At 38.4% G+C, this 27135-nt stretch overlaps 1 protein-coding gene across 5 annotated transcripts in view; it reads left to right on the top strand.

Annotated features, from left to right (window-relative positions):
• Positions 1-27135, top strand: part of HMCN1 (hemicentin 1) — a 194535-nt gene that overhangs the window by 83043 nt on the left and 84357 nt on the right. For all 5 annotated transcript variants that reach the window (XM_021403998.1, XM_021403997.1, XM_021403999.1 and 2 more), the window contains 22 exons: positions 444-542; positions 1805-1932; positions 2979-3123; positions 4628-4740; positions 6115-6274; positions 7069-7234; positions 9590-9717; positions 11080-11352; positions 12405-12500; positions 12898-13092; positions 14128-14258; positions 14926-15073; positions 15566-15692; positions 16660-16814; positions 18989-19267; positions 19853-20134; positions 20918-21026; positions 21637-21806; positions 22029-22183; positions 22957-23080; positions 24426-24527; positions 25811-25987. In XM_021403998.1, coding sequence (XP_021259673.1) covers positions 444-542; positions 1805-1932; positions 2979-3123; positions 4628-4740; positions 6115-6274; positions 7069-7234; positions 9590-9717; positions 11080-11352; positions 12405-12500; positions 12898-13092; positions 14128-14258; positions 14926-15073; positions 15566-15692; positions 16660-16814; positions 18989-19267; positions 19853-20134; positions 20918-21026; positions 21637-21806; positions 22029-22183; positions 22957-23080; positions 24426-24527; positions 25811-25987 — 3462 coding nt within the window. The remainder of the gene's footprint in view (positions 1-443; positions 543-1804; positions 1933-2978; positions 3124-4627; positions 4741-6114; positions 6275-7068; positions 7235-9589; positions 9718-11079; positions 11353-12404; positions 12501-12897; positions 13093-14127; positions 14259-14925; positions 15074-15565; positions 15693-16659; positions 16815-18988; positions 19268-19852; positions 20135-20917; positions 21027-21636; positions 21807-22028; positions 22184-22956; positions 23081-24425; positions 24528-25810; positions 25988-27135) is intronic.

Below are 27135 nucleotides of genomic sequence, written 5' to 3'. Positions count from 1 at the left end.
GTTAGCTCTTTTATTCCTTTCTAGACCTCATCAGGATGAGTGAAGTAATTCCTGTATATAGTACATAAAGCAGAGTAATTCGTGTGTTATGGGTCTATACGCATATGGAAAGACAATACTTCGTGTAGTAAGCAGTATTCCACAGAAAATGCACTATGAAATAGTATGTGCGTTTGTGGATGTGTAAATACTATGTATAATTTATACGCAGTAGCTTGTACTGTATTAAAGTATATGCAATATGTCAAGTGCTGAAAAGTATCATACATATCATACCTTCTCAGTTAAGTACTCATATCGTCATTGTTTCCATCCTTGCTGACAGAGGGAAAGGAATGATCTAAGACAGAAAGAATATTTAAAGGTGAAAGATGGAAGTGTAGGGTATTCATGCATTGCATGAATTCAGCTGCTGCAATCTGATCTCTCTCTTTTTCCTGTAGATTTGTGGGTTAGTGATGAAGGGACTTACGTCTGTGAAGCTGAAAACCAGTTTGGAAGAATTCAGTCACAGCCAGCCACAATCACGGTAACTGGACTGGGTAAGTCTGGTTAATGTCAGTGGTATGAGTGAAAGGAAAGACTGGCTGCATTTCCATACCTAGGATATGCTGGAATGGGTAACAGTCAGTGGTGTTTTTACAATGAATAGGATGCTAATGTGTTATGTATATACACAGGGATATACCTATGTGTTTTTGTAGCAATACTTACACAAATGTAGTCAGCCACACAAACTAAATCAGAAGATATTTGCATCAAATATTGTAATTGAATTCAGTGAAATGTTTACATTGGAATGTTGTCTTTTTACAGTAGGTCCGTCTGCACTTTATAACATGGACCTTAAGAAAGATTTATTCTATGTTCTGTTTCTTATTGCTTAGCAAATTGATTAAGGAATGAAAAATCACCATCACGATGAATGCTCATGATTTTCTACCATGTTATTTTTTTTAAAAAAGTAGTAATGAACTTGCTTATGGCAATGCATTGCTACAACTGGGAAGGAGTCTTAGTGATCCAAGAGGACACTAAACATCCTGCTTTGATAATAATTGTGCTTTCAAGGAGTTGTATATTATCTTGGGCAGTTGGCAATAAAAGGAAAAATAATGCTATGGAATGTATGGATTTGTGGGAGGAAAAGAGTAGATCTGTCTGCCATCAAAGAAAATGTTGGTTGACTTAAAACGTGGTGAAATATGTAATGCTAATAAGCTTTGGTAAAGAAGAAGTTTTCACCTATTTAAAAGCCTCTTCAGTATTTTCCCCCAGGTAAGGAAATACATTATATCAACTTGGTATCCATGGCAACATGAGCTTTCAGGGAAGAGCTGGACTGGATCCAGTTTCAACTGGGCAATGTCTTTTCTTTGCTGCTGTTCCTTAATCTTAGAATCACTGTACATGTATTACTTCAACTTACTTTTCTTTCCTATGCTACCCAATCCTCCGGGGGCTTTTTTCCTGCCTGCATCATTGGCATTTCAGACATGCCTTATCTGGTATGTTCTGTCCTTAGATAAGTATGTTGGCACTGTGGTGCTTTTTGTTGACTGCTACGTTTTTTTTTCCATTTTTTTTTCCTGTCTGTAACTCGTGTGGTTTTCATTGTAGGAAATGTTTCCTGCTGTATATTCTCATAGTGCCTTTCATAAGGAGACTTTTGTCTGATACTGCTACAAGTAATACAATACTTGACTAATAATAAAAATTCACATCCAGTGCTTTACATAGATATGTATATTTAAATATATATAAAATATGTATTTTAAAAATTCTAATTTTTTTTTTTGTCAAGTTGCACCTCTGATTGGAATTAGCCCAGCCACAGCCAATGTAATTGAGGGGCAACAACTCACTTTGCCATGTGTTCTGCTTGCTGGAAACCCCATTCCAGACCGGAAGTGGATTAAGAACAGTATGGTGGTGAGACTATTTCCTTTCTTACAAGATTTGTTGATATAGAAAATCAGCAACAGATGTTTTAAGCCATGGTAACGCATGAGTTTAATTTCCAGAGATTGATATTCAAATACAGTGATAGAGTTTATGCTTACAAATAAAGGTCTATCATGAGTTTGGACTGGCTCACTGAAGACAAGGATCCAAGGATTACTTTACAACTGACCAGCACTACTCAGTGAAAGCTACTGCCTCCCCAGGAGAAGCCAGGTGGCTGTATCTGCAAGACAGAAGCTGCTTCTGAATTTCTGCAGGCGCTGTCATTCAAAGTGCAGCCAATCCCCTTGAGAAATGATAGTTTATTAGTGTTTGAATCACAGAATCAGCAGCGTTGGAAAAGACCTCCAAGATCATTCAGTCCAACCATCCAACTACCACCAATATCTGCCCGTTAAACCATGTCCCTTAGTATGACATCTAAACATTTCTTGAGCACCCCCAGGGATGGTGACTCAACCATCTCCCTGGGTAGCCTTTTCCAGTGCCTGACCACTCTTGGAGAAGAAATTCTTCCTAATAGACAGCCTGAACCTCCCCTGGTGCAGCTTGAGGCCATTCCCTCTCATCCTCTCACAAGTTATGTGGGAAAAGAGTAATCTGTTTATGGAAGAAAAGCCAAGTCGTTGTGGTCAGCGGTGCCGATCTGTGATGACACAGGGTTGCTGGAGTAACTAACAGAAAGTGCAATAGAATAATATGGCTAGGTTTGTTCTTTCTTTAGTGCATGATTGTAAGCTACTCTGGTGGTTGTATATGTGCTGTAGCAGAGCAGAGTTGCCATTGTAGATATTAATTTCAGTCCAGCACTATATATGAAGTGCTAACAGAAGTAGTATTTAAAGTTTACTTTTTATGAAAGGTGGAAAGTAGGAAAAGCTTTAGTAAAATTCTCCAGGAGCATAGAATTTTTTTTTTAATGTGAAAAACAGTGTAAAGCTGCACTACCTACCAAAGTAAATATTATCAAGCGTGTATTTTCTTAGTAAAATGTTACGTTACTCTTTTGGCAGCTGGTTACCAGTCCCTACATTAGCATTCGAAGTGATGGGAGCCTGCATCTTGAAAGAGTTCGGCTGCAGGATGGGGGTGATTATACCTGCATGGCCAGTAATGTTGCTGGGACAAACAACAAAACCACTACTGTTAATGTGTATGGTAAGGAGCACTTTCTTGTTACTTTGTGCTGGATGCAAGAAGAGTGTGTGTGTCTTACTAACAGGAGATCTCACTGGAGCTTTCTCATGACAGTTGTATTAATTTCTCAAATTTCCTCTTTATATTGATGATATTTTGTGAAGTAATATTATGGGAAATAGGCCCACTTCACAAGAAAGAACTGAAGAACTGAGAATGTTTTTAAAATAAAACACCATTTTGTGGTCATAAAAAATCCTTATTTAGAATAATCTGCAAAGATTGGACTGTGTAGACTTGATCTCTAGGCTTATTAACGAAACAGATGCAAGTGGGAATTTGCTGGAAAACCATGAAAAGCAATGTTGGTGTGGTTTTGTCACTGATACAAGGAAGCACAACTCATGGGAGAATTGCAATTAAAATAAATTGTGAGCCTGGCAAAACTTTTTTTCCTTAACCGTATCAGAAATTACACTGACAACAAGACAAGTATTAGGCTTGTGGTAACTCATCTGTATTTCAGCTGTGGATACTTGTATTAACTGTGTGTGGGGTCCCAGCTACTTCATGGTTTATAGCCTGAAAGTTTCTCGTGTGTTGAATTAATCATGGGAGATTTAATTTAAGCTGAACTGAAGATGCTGAAACACTATTTTATGTTAACAATACCTGTTGTTTGTTAATGCACAGAAACATTCAGTGCCTGATATGCCTTCCATGTGAACATTAGGTTCTGGGATTTTTCAGAACCTGAGAACAGAAAGGAATATATTTATATGCTTTTTTGAAAGATCTAGTTGTTGGTATTACAAGCTTAAGTCTGACCTTATCTTAAATCTGGCCTTCTTTCTGTTGTTAATTGAACTCTGGCTCAGTGAAGGAGGGGAACTGGGGTTTCTTGTTACCTTCTGTTATTGATTTTGTGTAGTGATCTGCTGGTTTTATTCAAGTTCATCTTACAGTTCAATCCCTGCAGACACCATCACTGCAGTTACCACAACTTTGTAGCATTTATTACAAAAAAGAAATGTGCTTGGAGAGGAATTGGTACTTCACTTTCAGATCTTCACTGTTTAACGGATGTTGTCTATTGCTGGAAGTTGATTCAGCACCCAGAATCCTGAGGCCATCCCAATGAAAGATGCAGTATAAGATGGATTGTGTACAGTATTGTTTCAGGAACTTGGCCTAAAATGTCACCAGTGAGTAATGTAACAAATACTCCCTGAAATGACTGCAATCAGCTGAATTGCTTACATTCAGTTTAAAACTACATGTACGTGATCTAATGATCAATCTGTGGTTGACATGCTTTGTTATGAACAGGTATTTGTTTTGCAAAAGACTGGAGGAGGAGGTGGCAGGTCAATGGTGGTTTGGGAATTGAGAGAGCAGGCTGAAAATTGCCAACTGTTGCCATCTGTGTGAAGCAGTAGTTGAGTATGAGAGTTCTATTGCATGAGTTGTATCAGGGTTTGAAATCTGTCTTTTGCATGTGTTTAACATTTGCATTTATTTTCAGTTCTGCCCATTATTCAGCATGGACAGCAGATATTCAGCACCATTGAAGGAATCCCAGTAACGCTGCCATGTAAAGCAAGTGGAGTTCCTAAGCCATCTATTACCTGGTCTAAGGTAACATCTCATCTTTGAGCTGTTCATGGTGGAAGATGAATCAAAGATGTCTTTTAGTTGTCCTAAAACTAGGCAAGAGATGCAACTGAACACCTCTGTTGTGAGGAATCTGGAGATGTCTATATTTGTCTGCTTTTGTTTCTGTGCATTGTGGCTATGGTCTAGCCGTAGATCAAGGTTCTCTTCTTTGGAAAGGCTTCTTTGGTTATCCCTGTGTCTTTATACTTTTTAATACTTCAGAAATTCTTAGTATTCCTGTTATGAGTTGGTAATTTTGGATTAGACAACTTGCCATAGAGTGAAAGTTAATTTTTGTTTAGGATTACTTTAAAATGGCTTCTTTTTTCTTAGAGGAAAGTGTCTCTAAAAATGGCAATGTGGGGTTAGCTGCCTGTCACTTTTCAGTCATGTCCTTGACAACAGGTCCACTGAGGAAGACCTCAACGTTTTTGAGAATGTCTGAAAATCAGACTGACATGGGTAGTTTGTTGTTTTCTTTAGCATAATTTCTGATAATAGTTATTGAGGGTGTGCTGCAGCTTGCATGACATTGCTGTGAAGGCAGTGTTTCCTCAGAAGTTGTGCAGATGTAATTAACTGAGACCTTATGAACAACTTTGTTTAAAAGAAGCAGTTGTTCGTTTGGTAGGGAATGAATCACAGGAGGTGTGAGGTGCAGTAGAAGTTTTTCTACTTTATTATTGCATGTAATTTTCAGAATGGACAAGGAATGATGTGCTGAGAAACATTTTATACAACGTATACGAGATCTGTTTTTACTTCAGAAACCAATATAAAAATCAACTAAATTGAAATAATGACTTATTTTTTTTAAGAACTAAGTTCTAGAAAAAGCTTTTTTTCATATGAATATGTAACAAATTTTCTGCGTAAGAATCCCTTGCTACTTCTATTTTTACTGCTCAGACAGTGACTCAAAAATTAGAGTGTGAAAAGTTAATTGAAATTAGTTAATTTCTGTGGATAGGATTTTGAGGCCAAGCTTCTTAGTTAATTCAAAATATTTTGTCGATCTCAGCCATAAACAATAGAAGCAGTGCTGTAATGTAGATTAAAATATTACTTGGTTTAGGCAGGCTGCCTGCAAGTTGTGTTATCTTCAGAGCTGTGAAAAATCTGACTGAATGTTACATTAGGAATGCAGTAGTCTTCACACAGATGGACTGCAGCAATGAGTTAAGCTGCTACAGACACTAACAACCTTTATGTTCCTTTAACAATTTAAATGTTTTCATTAGATTTTCTTTCTGGAAAATTTAGATTCTTTCTGGAAAATATTGATTAAATATTTGCAATTTGCTGTATTTTTGAAGATCTGAGAAATGTGGACTTTTTTTTTCTTTCTTTCTACAGAAAGGGGAAATAATTTATCCAAGCAATGGGAAATTTTCTGCAGGTTCTGATGGAAGTCTCTATGTAGTTTCGCCAGAGGGTGAAGAGACTGGGGAATATGTGTGCACTGCAACAAATGCTGCTGGTTATGCTACACGGAAAGTCCAGCTGACTGTATATGGTATATATGAGTTAAAATATAGTATCATTTTCTATCTCCCCTCATTGAGTTCTAATTTGGACTATGAAACCCACTCAGGTGGATTGTGAAGAAGGCTATCAACAGTGCAAACAGGATTTAAACTAATCTCTGATTAGCGCTTTTGATTTTGTTTTAGATCACTGGATCCACATAGTAAGCAATTTTCCAAATGCCTGATATTGAAAGACCTATGCTTCAGCCTCCATGGTTCTCTAAAAACCTCCTGACACCTCTTACCTTGTGTTCCTGGACTAGGATCTTGGGCTGGGCGTAATTTCACTGTTTATAGAAGTGAATACGAAGTACCTGTATAGGAACCCAAGTTCCTAATGATGTTAGGAATCCATTAATTTTCTTGTTCGCAAGGCTTCCTGCCATCTCCCAGTATTGTAAAAATTCAGCTTAGGTGAATGTGTGCTTAGCAAAGCTTTTATGACTTCTAGTTATTGGTGCTGTAGTGTAACATATAGTTCAGGTATTGGTTGCAAACTACCTTTACGATACAGACCTCAGCATATGCATGAACTGCATATATTAATTGCTGTCCAGCTTTTTAGGCAGATAGTGTGGTCTTGCTGGTATTCGTAGTGTTGCAAGTAGGCATCAACCGATGCCTGAGCTAACCGGGTGTAGTATGTTGGCATGACAGCGATTTAGGATTGTAATGTTATATACCTGATACAAAAAAATAGATGTTTGATCTGAGTTATAGGTATTACATTTGTACAAATATGTATATTCACTTCAGCTTCTTAACATGTTCCATGTTATAGTGAAACCTAGAGTATCCAGGCCTGGAGAGCAGCAAGGACATGGACCTATAGAGATCTCAGTAGTTACAGGAGAAGATGTCACACTTCCATGTGAAGTGAAGAGCTTGCCACCTCCCATAATTACCTGGGCTAAAGAGATGCAGCTTGTATCTCCATTCTCTCTAAGGTAAAAACAAATCGCAATGGTTTGATAAAAACGGAAGAAAAATGAAGTTGTGTCTTAAGATTTCAAGATTTTGGAAGTGTTTATAATTTTTGATTACCTAATGATCATTCGGAAGATATGAAATTGTCCTTCAAGAGGACCCCAGGACTAAAAAACTTTCCACACTGAATGTGGGTCCTTTTCTGAAGGATGCGAAGTCTGTACATCATTATACAGCTTCCACTGCAGTGCATGTTTGTACACAGTGGCAGAACTTCAGAATTTGTTCTGAAATGTGCAAGCTCAGGAGGTCAGGACAAGAGAGGATCCTGCGTATGTGTACTGGAGTGGTGCCCAGAGACCCATGTAAACTGTATCCGATTTAAAATCTTTATAAATCTATTTTTCTTTTTTTAAGCACTACGTGTTTATGCTCAGGAAAGCTCTGTCTGTTATTCATATCAAGTCTGGGAACCCAGGAGAACAGAGATGATAATAAATGTTTGTGAGTGCTTACAAGGGCTCAGTGTTTGCCATGCTTTGGATCCAAAACTCTTCTGATACTCTTGAAAATGTGGCAGCATAGTTAAATGTTTGTAAAAACACAGAGTTGACAGACTGGACGTGGGCTACAAAGTTAGAATTCTTTCATACTGTTTCAGTGTGATACAAAAGAAGAGAGGGGAAAGGGCAGTTATTGTCTTTATGTGCCCACTTGCGGTGCTGGGCACTGTCTCAGGGTGTGCTAGTGCTTCCTAGTCTCCCAGCCACCTCAAAAGGGGCAAAGGCTACAGCTGTATTTGTAAACCAGGAAAGGATGATGCTGCCAGGTGCATGCTATAGCAGTTGCTATACCCATTGTGTGTCTCTGTGATCCAAGTGAAGTGTTAAGCAATCGTACATACCTGAAAGTGCACCTGTTTCTTTTGTGGCCAAATCTTGGCCTTAGATCCACCTCTTCCACTGAGTCTGCAGCAGCCTTAGCAGCTGGTAGGTGCTGGGTGAGCAATCTGTGTGGAACAGGTTTGTGTACAGAGAGTTAATTTGGAATTAGTACTCTGTGGAATTTTTTGCTTTGTCCTGTGAACACACTGCATGCATTAATGAATCTGCATTCTTGGTCCATTACTTGTCCTCATTTTACCTCAAGAGACATAGATAAATTAGGCTACTTGCTCACTGTGGAGCCATCCAAGTTCTCCGGAGTAGCGATGATCCAACTCAGACCATTCCATAAAATTGTTTTCAGATGTTGGCAGAAGTTAAAGTTAGTCCAAACAAAATTGTTTGAGACCACCCAAAATTGATGTTAGAAATGTGACCAGTAAACAAAAGAAGAATGAAAGCAGAAAACAAGAAACTTCTCTCAGAAAGCATAAATGGACAAAGTAATGGGAGATGAGTTATCCCAGCCATCATATCTTTTGGGGTTATTTAAAAAAAAAATGAGTGTTGGAAAGATTGGGGCAAAAAAAGAGATATCATGATATCAGAAAAATATAGGTGGCCTGAAGGAAATGCACTTCACTTTCTTCCATTCATCCCTTCAGCCTGTTGCATCCTCCAGATTCACCATTTATACCCAGCTGATAAAATCCTGTTTAGTAAGTACCAGAGAAAGGCAGACGAGTGATACCACCAATTCCCACCAACTTTGCCTTAATTCTTTTTATAACTTTGAGTGCTGTTTGCTTCTTGTCAACTTCTAGATGTTGTTTTTCCTTTCCTCCTATTTTCTTTTTCCTTTTTAGCTGCTACAGAAGAGGAGTTTGGCTTAGCTAGCCAAGACTATCCTCGTATGCATGTATCTTGCGAGCCTGAGACCAGAGCTATAGTGAAAATCAGTGTTCCATCATTAATTATGTAGTCAGGAATAATGACAAATTCTATAAGCTCCAGAACTGGTGGTTTTGAATCAGAATACTCTTCAGATCCCTCCTCCCCTCCATCCTGAGCAATCATAAAATATTTTGCCATGATGAGTTAGAACCACAAGCTGTTTAACGCAAACTTTCTGACTCTGCTGACCTGGGATGAGCATAAATCTGTGATGGGAGGCTCTGCCATGATGGGAGTCATTACCAGATTTTTTGTGCATTTCTAGAAATGAGGCAGGTTTTAATCTCTCTTGTAAGTAGCTAGAACCAAACTTTACAATTTGGGTCTTATATTTTAGATACTTGCTCCATATTCTTCATGTGGCTCGATAAGGAGTTGGAAAAAATGAATAAAGGTCATAGTTTAGTAATATGGAACAGCTCAATGTGACATGTACAATGCTGGTATTTTAGCTTGTAGTGATTAGTAATGTGTAAGTAGAGGTCATTCGCCCTTCAGTACCTGTTTATACAGTGTACCTGATTCTTGATTTTGCAGACACACTTTCCTACCCTCAGGGTCAATGAAGATCAGTGAGACACAAGTTTCGGACAGTGGAATGTATTTTTGCGTAGCCACCAATATTGCTGGGAATGTAACTCAGTCAGTGAAACTAAGTGTACATGGTAAGTTTTAACTTAAAGGAAAATCATCTGCAAATTTCGACATAGAATTTAGCATCATAAAGATGCTAAATATTTGTTTATATACATTAAATATAATTTAAATGCATAATTAATACATATAAATACAATATATATAATATTATTATATATAATTATATATAATTTTAATGTATAATTATATTTTTTCTTTTACACGTTAAATGCTATTGACCCATATTCTTTCTGCTCATACTATCTTCATATGCGAATTGTTTTTATTGATTATGTAGAAATATTGTGAAGATGTATACGTTACCTAAATAAATATGTATATAATGTACATTTCCTTTCATGTCACTTAGACTCATGGAAGAATGACAGCTGTACAGCATATTTGACTGTTAAGTCAGCCGGGGAAGTTTTAAGAGTTGAAAACTCTTGTTCTAATACTCTTGGATGTTCTCTGTGCAAGAGACTCCTCAGTACTAGGTTTGAGAAGTGGCTGAAAATAGCAAAGTTGTCAGAAGGTTGTAGATGCCAAGTTCCCACCAATCTTCATGGTTCCCTGTCACTACGCTCCCTGTTAAGAATCCAGCTTTCCTGTCTATGTAGTTCTGCTGCGGCTCATGCAGAGTTTGGAAGTGTATCATGTGCCACAAACGTGCCAGCATGGAACCCCATCCAGCTCTGAACACTTCAACTTCATGAATGCAGTTATAATGACTGTAGTAGATGAATGTCTAGTTTTCTGCAGAGAGAGGTCTGAAATCAGTGTGCATCTTTGTCTGTGACTGCACATTAACAGAGTGTCTGAAGAAATGGCACTTGTTATTGCTTCAGACATTTGTTATTAGACTTTTTATTGTTGATGATCCTTAGAAAGAAATCATTGTGGCAAAAGAGTTAAGTCAGATTTGTATTATTCTTTGGGATCAACAAGATCTTTTCCAGTAATATTTTATCTTTTTGTCTGAACTTGTATTTGGAATCATACAAAGATTAGGAATTAGGGGAAGGAAATTAAAATGTCAAAGGGGAAATGTAATAAACATTTTAATAACGTTCTTGATTCTTTTTGTTATGAAAAACCAGTACGCTTAACTTTTCAACTGTGCATGGTATGATAATAATATCTCATATGGAAGTAGTGCAGTAGAATTTGAAACGTAGCTTCTGCAGATAAGTTTAGTGGTAGGCTATTTTACATCCTACCTGTAAAGAACATGCAGTTATGCTTCCTTAGTCACTTGAGAGAATTCTGTTTCACTGAGTAAGGAAGGATGTTTTCTAAAATGACAAAGAGAAGAATTGCCTTCAACAATCAATGATCTTGTACATCACTTTCTTCTCATTACTGTTGTCTTAACTTGTCTTCCTGCTTAGTTCCTCCTAAGATACAGCGTGGGCCTCAAGTTATGAAAGTCCAGGCTGGCCACAGAGTTGACATACCCTGTAGTGCCCAGGGGAGCCCTCCGCCAGCAATCACCTGGTTCAGGGGCAGCAATGCTGTGCCAGTAGACGGCGGGCAGCCCACTTACAGCCTGGGTGGGGCTCTGAGCATCAGCAACGTCCAGCTTTCCGACGCCGGGATCTACAGGTGCATCGCTAGTAACGTGGCAGGCAGCGACACGTCTGAGATAACAATTCAAGTTCAAGGTATTTCTGCTAGGACTGTAACCTTGCCTCCTTCTCTCTCTAAATGTAGTTTTATGACAGCGCAGTCTGGTTTACATTTTGGAGAGTGATGCTCTTTGGTGTTGGCAGTTACGGCATGTAAAGTCCAAATCTGTTTTAGATGTTATGTTCCGATGTTAATTAAGAAAAATCGGTGTATGCAAACATTCTGTACAGAGTAGGCAGAAATAGGAAACTCAAATTGTTTTTTTTTCTTTTAAATCTTTAAGATATTTTTCATTTGCTTTTGCAGTATGTAATTAAAACCGGATTCCATTATGGTTAACCTTCTTTTCAAATATTCTCTGTGTGTTCATTCACCTCCTCACATTTTCATAGACTGTTTCTGAACATTAGAGCCTGGTGACACAGCTTCAAATGGAATTGGAATTTCACATAAGCTTCATCAGTCAGTATACTATTAAAATGGTGATGGGGCGACAGTGATTAATGTGCCAGTTTAAACATATAGTATAACTCCTCACTTGATCAGCTGACATTTGGCAATGCAGCATGACTGACTTAGGCAGGAAGTGTTTCTTCTTCATAACAGTCTAAAGGCAACGTTCTGCTGCCTTTGGATTATAGGTGCTGAGAGCTGCTCATTATGAACAGCAAAGACCTGCCGGTAATTTTACATAATTAAAAATAATACTCTTTGTATGGTTTCAGTCCACACACAAGTTTAAAATGAGGTGCAAGAACAAAGAATGGAAGGTGTACTAAGCCATGGTATGAGAAAAAGCAGTTTATCTCTTACTTTTCAGAATTTGCAGTAACATTGTCTCTGCCTTCAGAACAAATACAGTATATTTTTTTTCCAATATAAGTCAAAAAGTTTTATTTGTATTGCTTGCTTCCTAAATATTCTTGAAGTCAATCCTGCTTGTGTAGTACACTTCATCATTGTAGAGGGTTACTGGAACCCGACCATGTGTGAATAAGAGAGATTTAAAAATTATGGATTGCCAGACTGCGTTCTTACGTTTGGAAGCAAAGGTAAAAAAATTTTGAGCAGTCTAATTTTCTTTCAGAGTCTCCTACTATAGGTGATCTTGATCCTCCATACAATAATCCCTTTCAAGAAAGAGTGGCAAATCAACGCGTTGCGTTCCCATGTCCAGTAAAAGGTATGTATCAGTATTACCTCTTTCAGTGACAAAAGTATACTTTTCTGCTGACCACTGATAATTGTCAACTTTCTGTGTACTTCTTGTTATCGTAAAAATGTAAAATATGCACAGTGTTTTCCATGTGTTCTTCATGCGGAAAATTCAAACTAAATGCAATTTAAACAAATGATGAGGTACTTTGAAAAGTCATTACTAGCCAACAAGGATATTAAAATGTTTAGGACTGAGATTTTTAATGATGATCTTACTTGCAACAGTAGAGGTTTCCTGTAAATTTGGAGGCTCATGACCTCCCTGCGATTTGTTCTCACCAGCAAGCAATGGTAATTATTCAAATCCTTCTTATTCTGAGCGAAGTGAACTGATTCTTGAAGTTTTGCATTATTCTTGTTAGGTATTCCAAAGCCTGTCATCAAATGGCTCCATAATGGAAGAGAATTGACGGGCAGAGAACCAGGAATTTCGATTCTGGAGGATGACGCACTGCTGATCATAGCTTCTGTTACACCTTCTGATAATGGAGAGTATATCTGTGTGGCTACCAATGAAGCCGGAAGTACAGAAAGAAAGTATAACCTGAAAGTTCACGGTAAATAATAAGCACAATTACTGAGGAAATATTTTGAAAGAGATTATTATGTCTCATTGTTGGAAGCTGCATGTCCCAAATCTTCCCCTGGGCAGTTGAATCATGAAAACTGATTAAAAAAATCAGTTGACGATCAGATGAAAATCTGAGTTTCTGTGATTCTGTTACTCTTTATATATTTTTTATTATTTCTGTTCACCATAATTTTATAAATAAACAGTCTTTGTTTAACTCAAAGAGCTCAGTAAGTCTCATTTGTAGAGAGCTCTATTTGTAGTTGATAACTTTAACACGAGTAACAGGGTGAAGACTTGTAGTGTAGACGTTAAAGTTTTGGTGATAGATTTGCATTTCAAATGGTAAGTATGAGAAAAGTTGTTTGTCAGAATGAGCATAGAATAGAACATTCTTCCCTAATCTTAGTTGCAAAATAGGAAATCTACAGATGACTGTGAGATATGTTTTGATATGGTACATTTTACTTCTTAGACAGTACTTTTACTCTGTATTCACTTCTTATAGCTTTGATGCCCAAGCAGGATTATGTGTTTACCCTTAGAAATGCAGGAACTCCATCATGTGCCAGCAAGGCTCCTCGGTAGGATTTGAGTTTTTCTGATCCATCACATAGGACCTTTCTCTTTTCTGTTACGGAGGTACCAGTGACAGACAGGTATTCTTGGGGATGATGAGAGCAGCAAAGAAGAATGATTATTCTCTGGAATTTACTTCCTTTATATGCTAAGCAAATAACATGGCATTTTACAGATCAGTCTCTTAAAATGGTGATGGAGATTGTGTGGGTTCCCTGGAAGTCTGCTACAGAGCAAGAGAGGAGTCTTGTTCTTTGACAAAGAGAACAAAGAATATTGGGAGATTGGTCCAGAGTCAAAAGGGAAATGGAAACATCAGGGAGAAATGAAATGAAAAATGTCTGAGAAATGTAGATGATAGAGGTCCTTGACTTGGGGAAAGGATGAAGTGGGAAATCACTGAGTTAGAAGACTTAATACACAACTTTGAATTTTCTTGTAGTTCCTCCTGAAATTAGAGATCAAGAAAAGGTGACGAATACATCAGTAGTTGTTAATCATCCTGTAAGTCTTTTCTGTGAAGTATTTGGGAATCCATTCCCAGTCATCTCCTGGTATAAAGAAGATATCCAGGTATGTACAATTAACCTCATTGATGTAACTGTAGCCATTTTCAGTTCCAGAATATTTTGTGTTGATTTTTCTTTCGAGTGCTTGGTATGAGATTTCACTAAGAGTAAATATATGTATATACCTTATGTGTATTTAAACTGTACCAAGAACACCTACACAGAAAGCCAGATAAATATGACTAATCCATTAATTTAACTGCTCAATAAATCAAAATCAAACTTTTTCGAGATCTCACTAGAAATTAGCCGTAGCAGTCTCATAGTACTATAGATGCCAGAATACTTGCAGAGTAGTGGTATTTTCTTCATTTTGTAGATGGAGAAATGAGAATTCTTAGAACTGATTTGAATTCCTCAGAATTATCCTTGGGTCCTCTGCTTCTACTTGTAGCTGATAAGTGATAGTTTAAATGAGGAGAGATCTCCTTAAGCATCTTTATATCTAACTGCTGTTGATGAACAAAGAGTTTCTTTGATTTTCTCACCCTCTATTGTATGTTGAGCTAGAAGTCATATTGGATAGATTGCAGAGATTGAGACTGCTGTAACTGAAAAGGGAAATGGATTATTTTAAAGCTGAAACTGCCATTTTCTTATAAAAATCCATCTGTGATATTTGGCTGATGTAACTTGAATTACATTAGGCTCATGTCTTGAGTTTTTTTAAGGTTGTGGAAAGCAACACTCTCCAGATTTTGCACAATGGAAAGATACTGAAGCTCCTTAAAGCTGCTGTTGGTGATGCTGGGCAATATTCATGCAAAGCCATAAATGTAGCAGGAAGTTCTGAGAAGCTCTTTAACCTTGATGTACTAGGTCAGTTCTATTTTTATTTGTTTGTTTACTTGTTTGTTAAACAGCAATCTGAAAAAAATAGTTGATATTTTAGAAACGAGTGAGTTTCAACTTACTATAAATGGGCTCTTTCTTTCACTTCCCATTAAATATTGGCTGCTGAAGCACTCTTCATGCTGAATTATGAATACTTAAAATTTGCCATTCTCATAGTAACACAGACAAAATGGTATTTTTCATTCTGGATTTTGGTGTTTGATACTTTATTTTGTATTTTGGGGGTACAGTGCTGTAAGATATAAAGGAGTTTACTGTCATGCAGTTCAGCAACATGAGTGTGGGAGTGCTTGTCACGATGGAAGCAGTGTTGTGAGTGAGCAGGAGTGGTCCCACAGTGAAAACTTAAGTTGTTTCAAGGGAACAGTATTATCCACTGCAGCATTTCTTCCAGTCTCAGAGCTTAGCTTCCCTGTTTAAATACCAGTTCTTCCTGTAACATTTGTCTTTTTAAAGTTCCTCCAAGTATAATAGGTGCTGATACCCCCAGTGAAATTGCAGTCATCCTCAACCAGGAAATGAGTCTGGAATGCAGAGCCAAAGGCTTTCCTTTTCCTGGCATTCACTGGTTCAAAGATGGCAAGTAAGTATCATTTTAAGCATCATTTTTTCAGCCTATGTCTAGGTTATTCCTCCCTTAGAGCATAGTGGAAAAAGGCACGTAGTAGCAGCAAGCCCTGCTTTTAACTACATAATGTTAAACTATTGTAATTGGATAAAATTTGTGGCAGCATGACGTGGCAAGTCCTTTAATCGAAAGTCAGCCTCCTGCTTCTCTTTGTAAACTATCCCATTTCTGACCCTGGCACTTGCAGAGCATATTTACAGTATTTGAAGCTAGGCAGCGTTCGAGCCAAGACAGATACAACCCTTTCTTTGAGCTTTGGTCTATCTTGAAATACAGTATTTGTTGTAATATGGCTGTTTTGTTGGTGTGATTTTTTTAATTAGTAGTAAACCTCTTTTCTAGCTGGTGGCTTATGCGGTTCTGCATATATGTATACCCTAAAGATTTAAGAACAGTTATAGCCTGCATGTTGTAATTCTTCATCTCACCTTCCTGGAAAGCATGCAAAAAATATAATTCTTCGCAGCTTAAATAGTAGCTGTAAATAGTTTTATACAGCATTGGTGTTTAATGTTTTATCTTGTGTCTATACTGAACTCACAGATATTTTGTTATGACTAGAAGTTGGTATGTTTATACTTTCATCTAGTATGTACAGATTTTTTGTTATCAGCGAAGGACTGTCATGACCTAGTAATTAGAAAAGGGAACTGAGATCAGGAGTAGGACTGCTGCTGACATTCTGGATGACCTGCATAAAGTAACTGCGTTTCGGTTTCTTCTGAAAACTAGGAATCAATATATTTATAATAGTTTGTTGCTTTACCGTGATTCTTTGGAAGAATGCTGTTACTCTGGTGCTAAGTAATACTCTTTAATTCAATTACTGCCGTTAAAGGAACCCTTGTTGTAATTGTCAGTTTAAATGAATGCTGGAAGGATGGGGTCAGAGTTCTGTGAAGTGAAATAATCTCTATTTCAGGCCCCTGTTCTTGGGTGATCCCAACGTTGAGCTGCTGGAAAAAGGTCAAGTTCTGCATATAAAGTCTGCTCGAAGAATTGACAAAGGTCATTACCAGTGCAGTGCCACTAACACTGCTGGCAAACAAGTTAAAGAGGTCAAGCTGATCATACATGGTAAGCTTATACAGTGCTTGATCCTAGAAAATCCTTCAGTTTTGCACACAGGATTTTTGAATGGAGATGCTCAGACAAATATAAATTACTTAGGAATAAGTTAAATGTAATGCAAAAATACAAAGTAAAGTGCAAAAAGAATCAGATACAAATAGTCTTTGATAAAGAGCATTCCAGAAGATCTTCAGGTAGAGTGGTATGTTATCTCTCTCAAGTTGGTGTAGTCTGTGGTCATTTATAATGAGAGAAGAAGCACTAGCGTGGGAAAACTGTGTTAACATTCTTATTTTGTGAAGAGTAGAGTATACTTCTTGTGTTTTTACAAGGAGTTCAGTCTTAGCAAAATACCTGGGAAAAAGATCCATGTGATTAATTCCTGTGGTTAGTATAGGTAAGTTTATGGTAAATGCGGAGATAAACAGTTGGGAAAAAAGGAAAGGAAAGATTCATGGAAACAGGAATGTGCTTTTGAAATAAGACTTTAAAAGAGACAAGAGAAAGTTTTCCATTTGGAAGACAAAGAACATGTGACAGCCCAGCCAGACCTGAAAACTGTAGACGTATGGTGCAAGCAGAAATGGTGGGGAAAACATGCTGAAATCTATATATAAGATAAAACTGCTGGGCCCAGAGCATGAATGGTAGCTGTTTGCATCCATGAGCACTAAAGCTAATGAGTCCTCATTTGCTATGGCTTCTATTCTGAAGGTTTTATGTCTTCTGTTCTGATAACAGTGAACTTGTGATATGTTATTTCCCTCATTTGGGACATTTTTGAAGCATGGAGCAATGACATGCACAGAAATGTGCCTGTATACCAATCACAGTGAAGTCTCTGCGAACAAAGAAAATGCTGTGAGAACTCTCCGGTGATCAGGGCTGTTGATGTCATAAGATTAGGGGAATAAAAACCACTCAGATCCCCCTAGATGAGTAGACCTTACTTCAGATTCTTCAGAGAAGAGAGGTGCATTAATCTTGGCCAGACAAACACAAGCCCACAAAGTGAGGATCCTAGATGCTGTTTCCCACTAGTTCTTACTTTGTTTTAGCTCTCTGGTTCTACTTTAATCTCTGTGGATGAAAGCATTTGTTGATGGAGAAATGCATTTGCCTTTGAACTGAGTATGTTTCAGCATATGTTATAGATTTGCATATATTTGCACACAGAATATTTAATTAGGGAAGTATTTCATCATGGTTTAATAACCAGCAAGATCTGTCTCATAGGTGTAGGTCTGACATGTAGGTTCACTGACATATTTCTTTACATTTCTGTGATGGCATTTTGAATGTAAACTGTGGAAGTCAGCGGAATTCTAGGATACGCTGAACATGTTTGGCCACAGAGGAGTTAATGTGTCTGCCAGATGTGTCTGGTACTTTGAGCAGCTATAAATTTAGTTGTTGCCAATTGCACTGTGTTTTTATTGCTTCTACAGAGATTTACGAACTCTTTATATTGGCTGATTTTACACAAGAGCTTGTTTGCTAGAAAAAATCTGAGTACTGCTGCCTAGTGAGTGAGGGAAATGACTGTGGGCCAAAGGCTTCAAAAATAGGAGCATAAAGCTGGACTGTTAAGCTCATATTTAGTCTCAAAGTAAGTGACTTAATCTTCAGAAATTCTGAGTACCGAGCAGTTCCTACTCCAGTCATAGAGGTTCTTGGATATCTTGGGTATTTTAAATAGTAGGTTCCTCTCTGGGAGGATGCAGCTCCCATGACATCCAAAGTTTGCTCTTCATTTACCCCTCAGAGACAGGGAAGGGTCAGTGTTGTGCCCAGATGCTTTGCAGGAGGCATGGAGGCCCAGCTGACTTAACTTGGCATATGTTGGAGCCTCAAACATGAAGTGTTCTCAGGTACTTATAGTGAGGCAGCAATGCTTTCCAGTGCCCCTTGGTGTGGTGCTTGTTTATTAAATACGGGGTGTCCCTTTGACATTAGATTCCTTTTGTGTTTGTGTTGTGTTCACTTCATGCTTCCAGCTCAGTGTGCCGTAGAGAATTGTACAGACATGGAAAAAAACATCTCAGAAGCACCAGGAAGGACTGGAAGTCTAATTAACCTAAAATCTTTTATTCTTAGAGCATTCTAATGTTAAAATAATTTGGAACTGCACAGACTGGTATACTAAGGCTTTTATGCTGTTGTTTTGTCTTTTGAAATAGTTCCTCCTAGTATTAAAGGCGGCAATATTACCACAGAGGTATCAGCACTTCTTAACAATCTTATAAATTTGGATTGTGAAACCAAGGGAATCCCTGTTCCTACCATTACCTGGTACAAAGAAGGACGCCCCGTTATTTCCAGCCCCCAAGCTCTCTATGTGGACAGAGGGCAGTTCCTGCAAATACCTCGTGCCCAAGTGTCAGATTCTGCAAAGTACACCTGCCATGTGACCAATGCTGCTGGAGCTGCTGAAAAAATATATGAGGTGGATGTTTATGGTAAGTGAGAGCTTACCAAACTTGATTATTTGCCATGCTACAGGAAGTGTGTATTGAAAGCCTTCTGCCCTCCTAGTGTGAGCAACCTTTGCAAACCTGTCAAGGTTGAACAGCAGTTAGTGGTCGCATTTAATGGCTGGCCTGTATCAGCAAGTCTGTGGAAGTGTAGAAGTGGCTTTACACTCTGTGTATCAGGTGACTCTTAAAAAGATCTCAACTTCAGGGGCCTTGACACCATGCTTTAGTGAAGTATCAGATATTTCTTCTCCAGGTGTCCTTTCTCATATGTGCATGCTGAACAATGTTTGGGTGAAATAACCTCTGTTGTCAGGATCCCAAATGTACTTTTTTGAGACTTTCAAATTTGGTTCTTCCATCTTGAAACCCTGCATATCCTCTTTTGTACAAGTGGACCTTATTAAACTACAGGGCTTGGCTTGCATTGGCAGCAAATTCTCATGTGTGCGTATGTGACATAATGGCATGTAGAGCCAAAGTGGGTGGAGAGGAACTAGCCCATTTGCTCTTAATACATTTTCTGGCTACAGAATTAATCACTTGCAATACATTTTTTCCTTTCTACAGTTCCTCCAGTAATCGAGGGCAATGCTGAAACAGCTCAAAGCAGGCAGGTGATAGCTGGCAATTCACTGACTTTAGAGTGTAAAGCTGCTGGCAACCCTTCTCCTCTCCTTACCTGGTTAAAGGATGGTGTGCCTGTGAAAGCAAGTGACAGCCTCCGCATTGTGTCTGGTGGGAAGAAGCTGGAGATTCTCAATGCTGTTGAGGCTGACCGGGGCCAGTATTTGTGTGTGGCCACAAGCATAGCTGGAGAACAAGAAATCAAGTACGGAGTTGAAATCCTAGGTGTGTGTGCAACACAACTACTGATATATCAGATTTACCATAAAGCATGTTTTTGTCTTAGTTGGTATAATTATATAAGAGATCAGTTAGTCAAGCTGCTTATTTTTTAAAGCTGGGCGCTGCGTTTTTCTTTCCAAAATTACCAAATAGCTTGAACACATTACCATGATCTGAATCTCAGCAGTCCCTTCTAACTCTCTAGGTAAATGAAGCCTTCAGAAAGGCTTGATTATTTTCTTCTCAAAACACTTTTAGGCTTTGAAGTGCCTTCTGTAAGAATGCCACCACGCTGTTGCATGTACATGTAGAGCACCCATTCTCAGGTCTGTCTTACTGATCTTGCTGGTTAGTGAAGGAGCCAAGAGAAGACGTATGGCAGTGCTTCCTCCCCTGCCCACTCACTCCTGCAGAGAGTGATACAGTGTGGAGAAGTACTGGAAGAGGGGCCTTTGCTTTCTCTGTCTGCTGACAGAGGGTCTTGAAAGGCTTACCCCACCAACACACACTTTCACAAGGGATCTCAGACAGAATCTGGGGAAAAAAAAAAAAAAAGAAATAATTTAGGAAAGAGAGAGAGAAGAATGATTTGAATTCAGAAAATATCATTGTCTACCTGTTTTCTTTCAAAAAGGAACAGTGACTTGTAATGAACTCCAAATCTGTCTGTGTCCCAAAGTGAGATGGATGCCAAGAATTTTTTTTTTAACACTGCTGCTTTTAATAGACTTTTGTTACACTGCTGATGCTTAAACATTTTTGCTGATGGCTTTTTCTCTCCTGCAGTCCCACCATTTGTGGAAGGTGGGGATGAGCTCTTGGACTACATTGTGGTTCTCCATAGCCCTTTGGAGTTGGATTGTTCAGCAACAGGGACACCTTCACCAACAATCACGTAAGGGTATTGGTATTGACAATAAAACAAAACATCTGCCATTTGATCAGATGAACTCAAAGGTAGCCTTTATATACAGTCCGTGTTATTTAGTGGTAGTTATTATATGGAGAACAGACTCTTGTCTCCAGTGAAGACAGTGGCAGGTACTCATATTGTGCAGTGTTAGGATTTCACTCCATTTTGTTTTGAAGTAGTTCAGTAGACTGTGCCAAAATATATGTCCTGGGGATTGGGATAGATATCAAGTGCTGACCAAATCCTTCTTCCCTTGCTAATGTAACTGTGTATTTGTCATCTGCCAGCAGTGATTGCCTTTGCTTTGGAGACTTCGTTTGCCTCTTTCGATTACATCAGCTATTTATACTGCTTCGTAGCTGTCACCTTTTCTGATGACTTCTTTAGTGCCTGTTCGCGTATGTTCCCTTCTCCTGATGATCCATATAGTCCATTGGCACCAGGAAGCAAAATGCTACCTGACATCTCCAGATCACCGTAGGAATGCAAATAGAGTTTCTGACATGTTCTGTGTAATAGAAATTTGTGTATTTTAGGACTGTTGTTGATCTTACTCTAATAGAGATCTGAGATTATGCTTTCTTTTTGGTAGGTGGTTAAAAGGTGGCCAGCAAGTTGAAGAAGGAGCTGGACGTAAGATCTTGTTAAATGGACAAAAACTTCTCATCTCTCGAGCTCAAGTATCAGACACTGGCCATTATAAATGTGTGGCTGTGAATATGGCAGGAGAACATGAAAGGGAATTTGTTGTTACTGTGCATGGTAGGTTACTCAAGGGGAAAAAAGGGAACAGACTGGCTTTAGTGTGGATTGCTGGCAAGAAGATTCTCAAATTTTCAGTAAATATTCTTAGTGGATTGAAAAATAAGAGATGAGTAGATGAAATAGAAGTAGAGCTACTATTATTGGTGTCCTACACCCTTTCTGTATGTAAATGTATATGCTCAAGTGATATTTCATTTTTGTTTCTGGTGTTCCTTGCAGTTCCTCCAACTATTAAATCAGCTGGTGCTTCTGAGAGAGCTGTTGTGCTGCACAAACCTGTGACACTGCAGTGCATAGCCAATGGCATTCCTAGCCCTTCCATAACTTGGCTGAAGGATGGTCAACCAGTAAACACAGCCAGAGGAAATACTAGAGTAAGCAATACTCTTCTGTGGAATCCAAACTGTGAAAGATATTTACTATAAGTTAAATGTGTTAGTGCTTTTTTTTCCTTTTGCTTCCCTCATGCTGTGGTACAGTGATGTTAAAGATTCATCCTGGATAGTGATGGGCTTTTTACCTGAATAGGACAGTACATCAGATTGAGTAACAGTGTTAAGTAGACTGAATCTCATTAGATACCTCCATACCAGAGGAGGTATGAGTCCATGACTGTAGAGCTCCTTTCATTTGTGCTGTACCCTTCAAGGTATGGCCATTCGTCAGTTAGGAGGTAGTCTTACCCGCTTGTCATTATGAGGCAGGATTAGTTGAGTTTTTCTGTAAGTACTGCCATTGCAGCACCTGGATGTACGTTTCCTTCCATTGTCAGATTCTGACTTTCAGTGAACAACCCTTCCTGGTGCTTGCATGCTCTAGGGGGTCAAGCGTCTGCAGTGGCTTTGATTTGTTTCAAGATGGAGCAGTTTTTGACATCTTGCTAGAGCTTGCTGCCCCCTCTTCACCATGCTTGTCTGCGCCTCCACCATCTAGGTCTCCTCACAGCTGTGCAGCTAACAGTCTAGATGTCCCAGCAATACTGAGGTCTTTGAACTACCATGACACCTGTTGCATGAGTGTTGGCCCTGGGTGAGAGGAAAGATGAGACTGGCTGTATTCATTGTACATGTCAACTGTGTCATTATGCTTGGTGGCAATCCCTGGAATTACTGTCTGAAATGGTTCCCTGCCCTCTGTTTTGGTACAGCTGGAGTCTTCAGGCCGTGTTCTGCAAGTTGTTGAGGCCCTGCTCGAAGATGCTGGCAGATACACTTGTGTGGCAACAAATGCTGCAGGAGAAGCCCAACAGCACATTCGGCTTCGTGTGCATGGTAATGATGTTTCTGCCTCTAGTTAGAAGCTGAAAATAGTGGTTTTAAGGCAGCTTCTTTATATCTGTATTCCTTTCTCTTTTAAGCTCCTTGGCATTTTTGTTACCTCTGCACATCCGTCATTCAGTTTTCATTCTTTGTCCCAGTCCAGCAGAAAGAAGCTTAGAGCAAAATCTGACTTTCCTGGGATTTTGCCTATCTCACATCATACTGAGGACCACAGAAGAGAATCTTTCTGGTTAAGTCTTCTACTCAGAGACATCCCAAGAAGCCAAACACATTGCCATTAAACCACCGAAACACTCAGAAGCGTATTATACGTTTCAGAAGTAGGACATCATGTCCTACTATTGGCATTACAGATTTGATCTAAATCTTTTGGGGAAAATGGCATTCCTTGTGAGCTTGCAATGAATAAATTTTACAGGAATGACTTTCCTTACATTCTCTCTTTGAGTAGACATTTTAGACTATTTAAAAGAGATTTTATTCTTCATCTAAAAACAATACAGAGGAAATCAGGAAAACTTCAGAAGCTGTTGTTTGCATATGAGTTTAATAGTTGCTTTTACCACGTGTATGTATATTTACCTCAGAAGTGGTTATGAAGCACTGAACATTCTTGATGTGACCCTGTCCTCAAAGGACAAAGGAGGTGTGAGAATGGACTGTGACAAAGGGCCAGTGAGTACAATTATGTTGACTTTTAGTGTCAGAGTCAATAACTGGAACGTTATTCCAGACGTTCCAGTATTCTCAGAACGTTAATCTGAGATGGAAAAAGATTGTGATAATTCCCTGGCTAAGTCTGGGAAAGAGAAACCTCACTCATCTTATATTGTGTAATTGCATCATAGTTAATTTTAGCGCCAGTCACATGCTCACAGAACTCTCTTTTACTCAGTCTCCATGTTTAGAGTATCATTATCTGGTGTTTGAGTCAAATTGCAAATTCATAGATAACAGTAAAGAGTCTTCGATAAGCACAGTACAACATTCAGTTTAATATTAACAGTTCAAGTGAGATGACTTTGCCAGCTTGGAAGAATCACTGCTCTGTGTTGTGGACTCATTTTCTACAAGTCCATTTTTAAGAGTCACTTTTCGTGAAAAAAGACAAGCAAGTTTTATTCCTTTTAACACTAGTGAAGTAAGATAATGAAAGAGTGTAATCCAGTTCTACAGATAGAGTTCCTAGAGAAATTTCTCAGTTATCTAGTAGTTAGTAGAAGCTTTGGCAGTTAATTGCTGTAAGTTTCTCAGAGAGCAAAATGCTTTGTGATTGGAATTTTTGCCAACCAAATGGCTGAAATAGTGAAAACCTGATGCTTTTGCCTTTTTCCAGAACCCCCCAGCCTGGAGGATGTAGGGAAAATGTTAAATGAAACAGTGGTAGTGAATAATCCAATCCAGCTTGAATGCAGGGCATCTGGGAACCCTCTGCCAGGTATGTGCATGCATCTATCAGAATGTGAAGAAAGTCGTAACAGGTTATGACTTCTCTATGTCTTTTAAAAATTATGGATATTTATGAGCATGAAGTTAGTTTTGTGGTATTTAAAGTAGCTAGAAACTATTAAACATTAATTATGATGGGGGATGTCAGTATATTGAGTAATGTGGAATAAGTATTGGGGAATTCAGTGATCTCTACTATTTTTAATTAAATAAATGAAAAACACAAGGATAATCTACACCCTTACACATACAACAATGTCTTGTCCATAGGCAGCAATACTGTTAGAGTTTTACGAAATCAGCTGTAAACCACATCTACTCCTTTTCCCTCTCAGGTCAATATTTTATGAGGGAGGGCAGACTTGAACAGTACCCTTAATACTGAGTGTGTCTGTCAAATGGGGCCATATCTAGGACCCTGCCTAAAGTCTGTTGAAACCCATAGGATTCTTTCGATTTGCTTCAGGCCCCTGGCATGTGTAAATGCAAATGTTTTCTGTGTGTGTACCATGGTTATTGTGGCTTGCCCAAATGATAGATTATACTAATGATTTTCTGGGTTCCCATGACATTCTAAGTTTTGAAAACCAGGCTGCTTGCATCTGTTTGTTCTCATCTAATTGAAGAGTGAAGTGATGCCAGTAAAGCATTAGTTTGCACCAGTGCTCTGTTGAAGAACAGTACCATCTGTTGGCTGAGATGTGAAAGTGACCTCATTTTTTGTTGATTTTTGTTTTTGTTAATTTTGTTTTGGAGTAATACCGGTTTTCCAGTTTTCATTTTCCATTTTTAAGCCTTTGAGATGAACTCTCTTTTGGCTGCTTGCGTTTCCAGTCTAAACTTCTCAGGTGGTTCAGTTTAATGTAGCAGTACTTAAGGGTACAATGTGAAAAAAATTATATGTATCATATCATTGTGTATATTTTAACAGCTGCTGTTGACCTTGGTATTAGATGACTAGACATCATCAAAATAGATGCTTTATGTTACATTTTCTTAACTACAGAACATTATTGCATAAGCACATAGTGTGCATGTACAATAGCTTCAAATTTGCTATTGAGTCCTGTAGGCATAATCATTATTTTGCACAGATGTTACTGATTTTCTCATTTCCTGGCTACTTTTTACTGTTATTAATTCTAATGAATATATATTGTATTTTAAATGTTGGTTTTATGTCTCTGATAATTCATATTGAAAATCAGACCAATATTTGGACCTGTTTGCCAAGGGGAATACTTCTGGCAACTTTTCCATTTAATTTTACAGCTATCACATGGTACAAAGACAGTCGTCCACTCACCAGTGCTGCAAGTGTCACTTTTCTGAATAAGGGTCAGGTTCTGGAGATTGAGGGTGCTCAGATCTCTGACACTGGCATTTATAAGTGTGTGGCTGTCAACACTGCAGGCACAGCTGAGTTGTCCTACAGTCTTCAGGTTCATGGTAAGTATTACGAAACTTATGAGAAACACCTACCTGCACCACCTTTGCTCTTTTCAAGTCTGCTTAGAAGTCTTACCATTGCTCATCACACCATCATCCTGGAGGAGATAAGGCAGGGCTCAAGGGAGCAAAGTCACTCTTTGTTGTATTTTTTTTTCCTTAGTGATATTAGAATACATGTTTTTAATATTAAGAAGATGTCATGAGGGAATTTGATTTTTAGGGTGAATGAGCAGAGACACCGGATTTGTGGAAAAGGTATTTATATTATTATTTGAACTGTTTGGAAGGACTTGGAATTGCTGCGTTTCGCTGTAGATGACTTCAAAGTCTACAATAGATAAAGAAGGGACACCAGTCAAATGTTCTTGCATAACCCAAGAGTCTTAAAGAAAAATGTACTGTGTTTAATAAGGTGAAGTGGAAGTGTTTGCAGAAATGAGACATCTGATCAAAAGCCAAATTGGAGCTCTTCCACTGATCTCAGTGGATTTTGGGTCAGGTCCTAATCCAAACTCTTATCTCTGATACATGCATATGCATGTAAGTGGTTTTCAGTGGGAGTCTGCAATGCAAAACTGCGGCCCAAATTTGGCACAGTGTTCCTGGCTGATACGCATGCTTAGTATGTAGTTCCTGTTAATGTTAATTAATAAATAAAGAGTTGGGCCATACATTTCCATTAGATTAATGACTATCATGGGAGAAAATGATGGCTCAAGACGTGGTCAAGGGCAATTAACCTCACCCAGTGATGAATTCCCAGGAAATATTTGGAGCCAAGGTCATTATTCTTTTTAAACTGAGAAGTAACTCCTAAGCACATGTTTATCTTCTTATAGGTAGTGGAATTTCAGCAGAAATTTACAGAGTTTTCTAGGGAACTACTCTCTTGCTTAGTCACAAACACTAGACAAATAAAATTGCTTCCCCTTCCAGAAAAGAAATACATACTGTTGCGGCCAGTGCTAATTGCATCAAAGGAAGCTGAAAAACCTATCCATAAGCCTTCTTAATTCAGCTTGTGTGGTGCAAAACTTAAAGGGAGTGCTTTTTGGATTTGCCAGAAACAAGGTTATCATCCAGCTTATTTAGAGTTTGACAAGACAAAGTTTTTTTTCTCTGTTAATAAATGAAAGCAAGAATGA

This window comes from Numida meleagris, chromosome 7, assembly GCF_002078875.1.
Source record: "Numida meleagris isolate 19003 breed g44 Domestic line chromosome 7, NumMel1.0, whole genome shotgun sequence".
Classification (NCBI taxonomy): domain Eukaryota; kingdom Metazoa; phylum Chordata; class Aves; order Galliformes; family Numididae; genus Numida; species Numida meleagris.
Note: the sequence above shows the minus strand (reverse complement) of the source record. Positions and strands in the feature narration are given on the sequence as shown.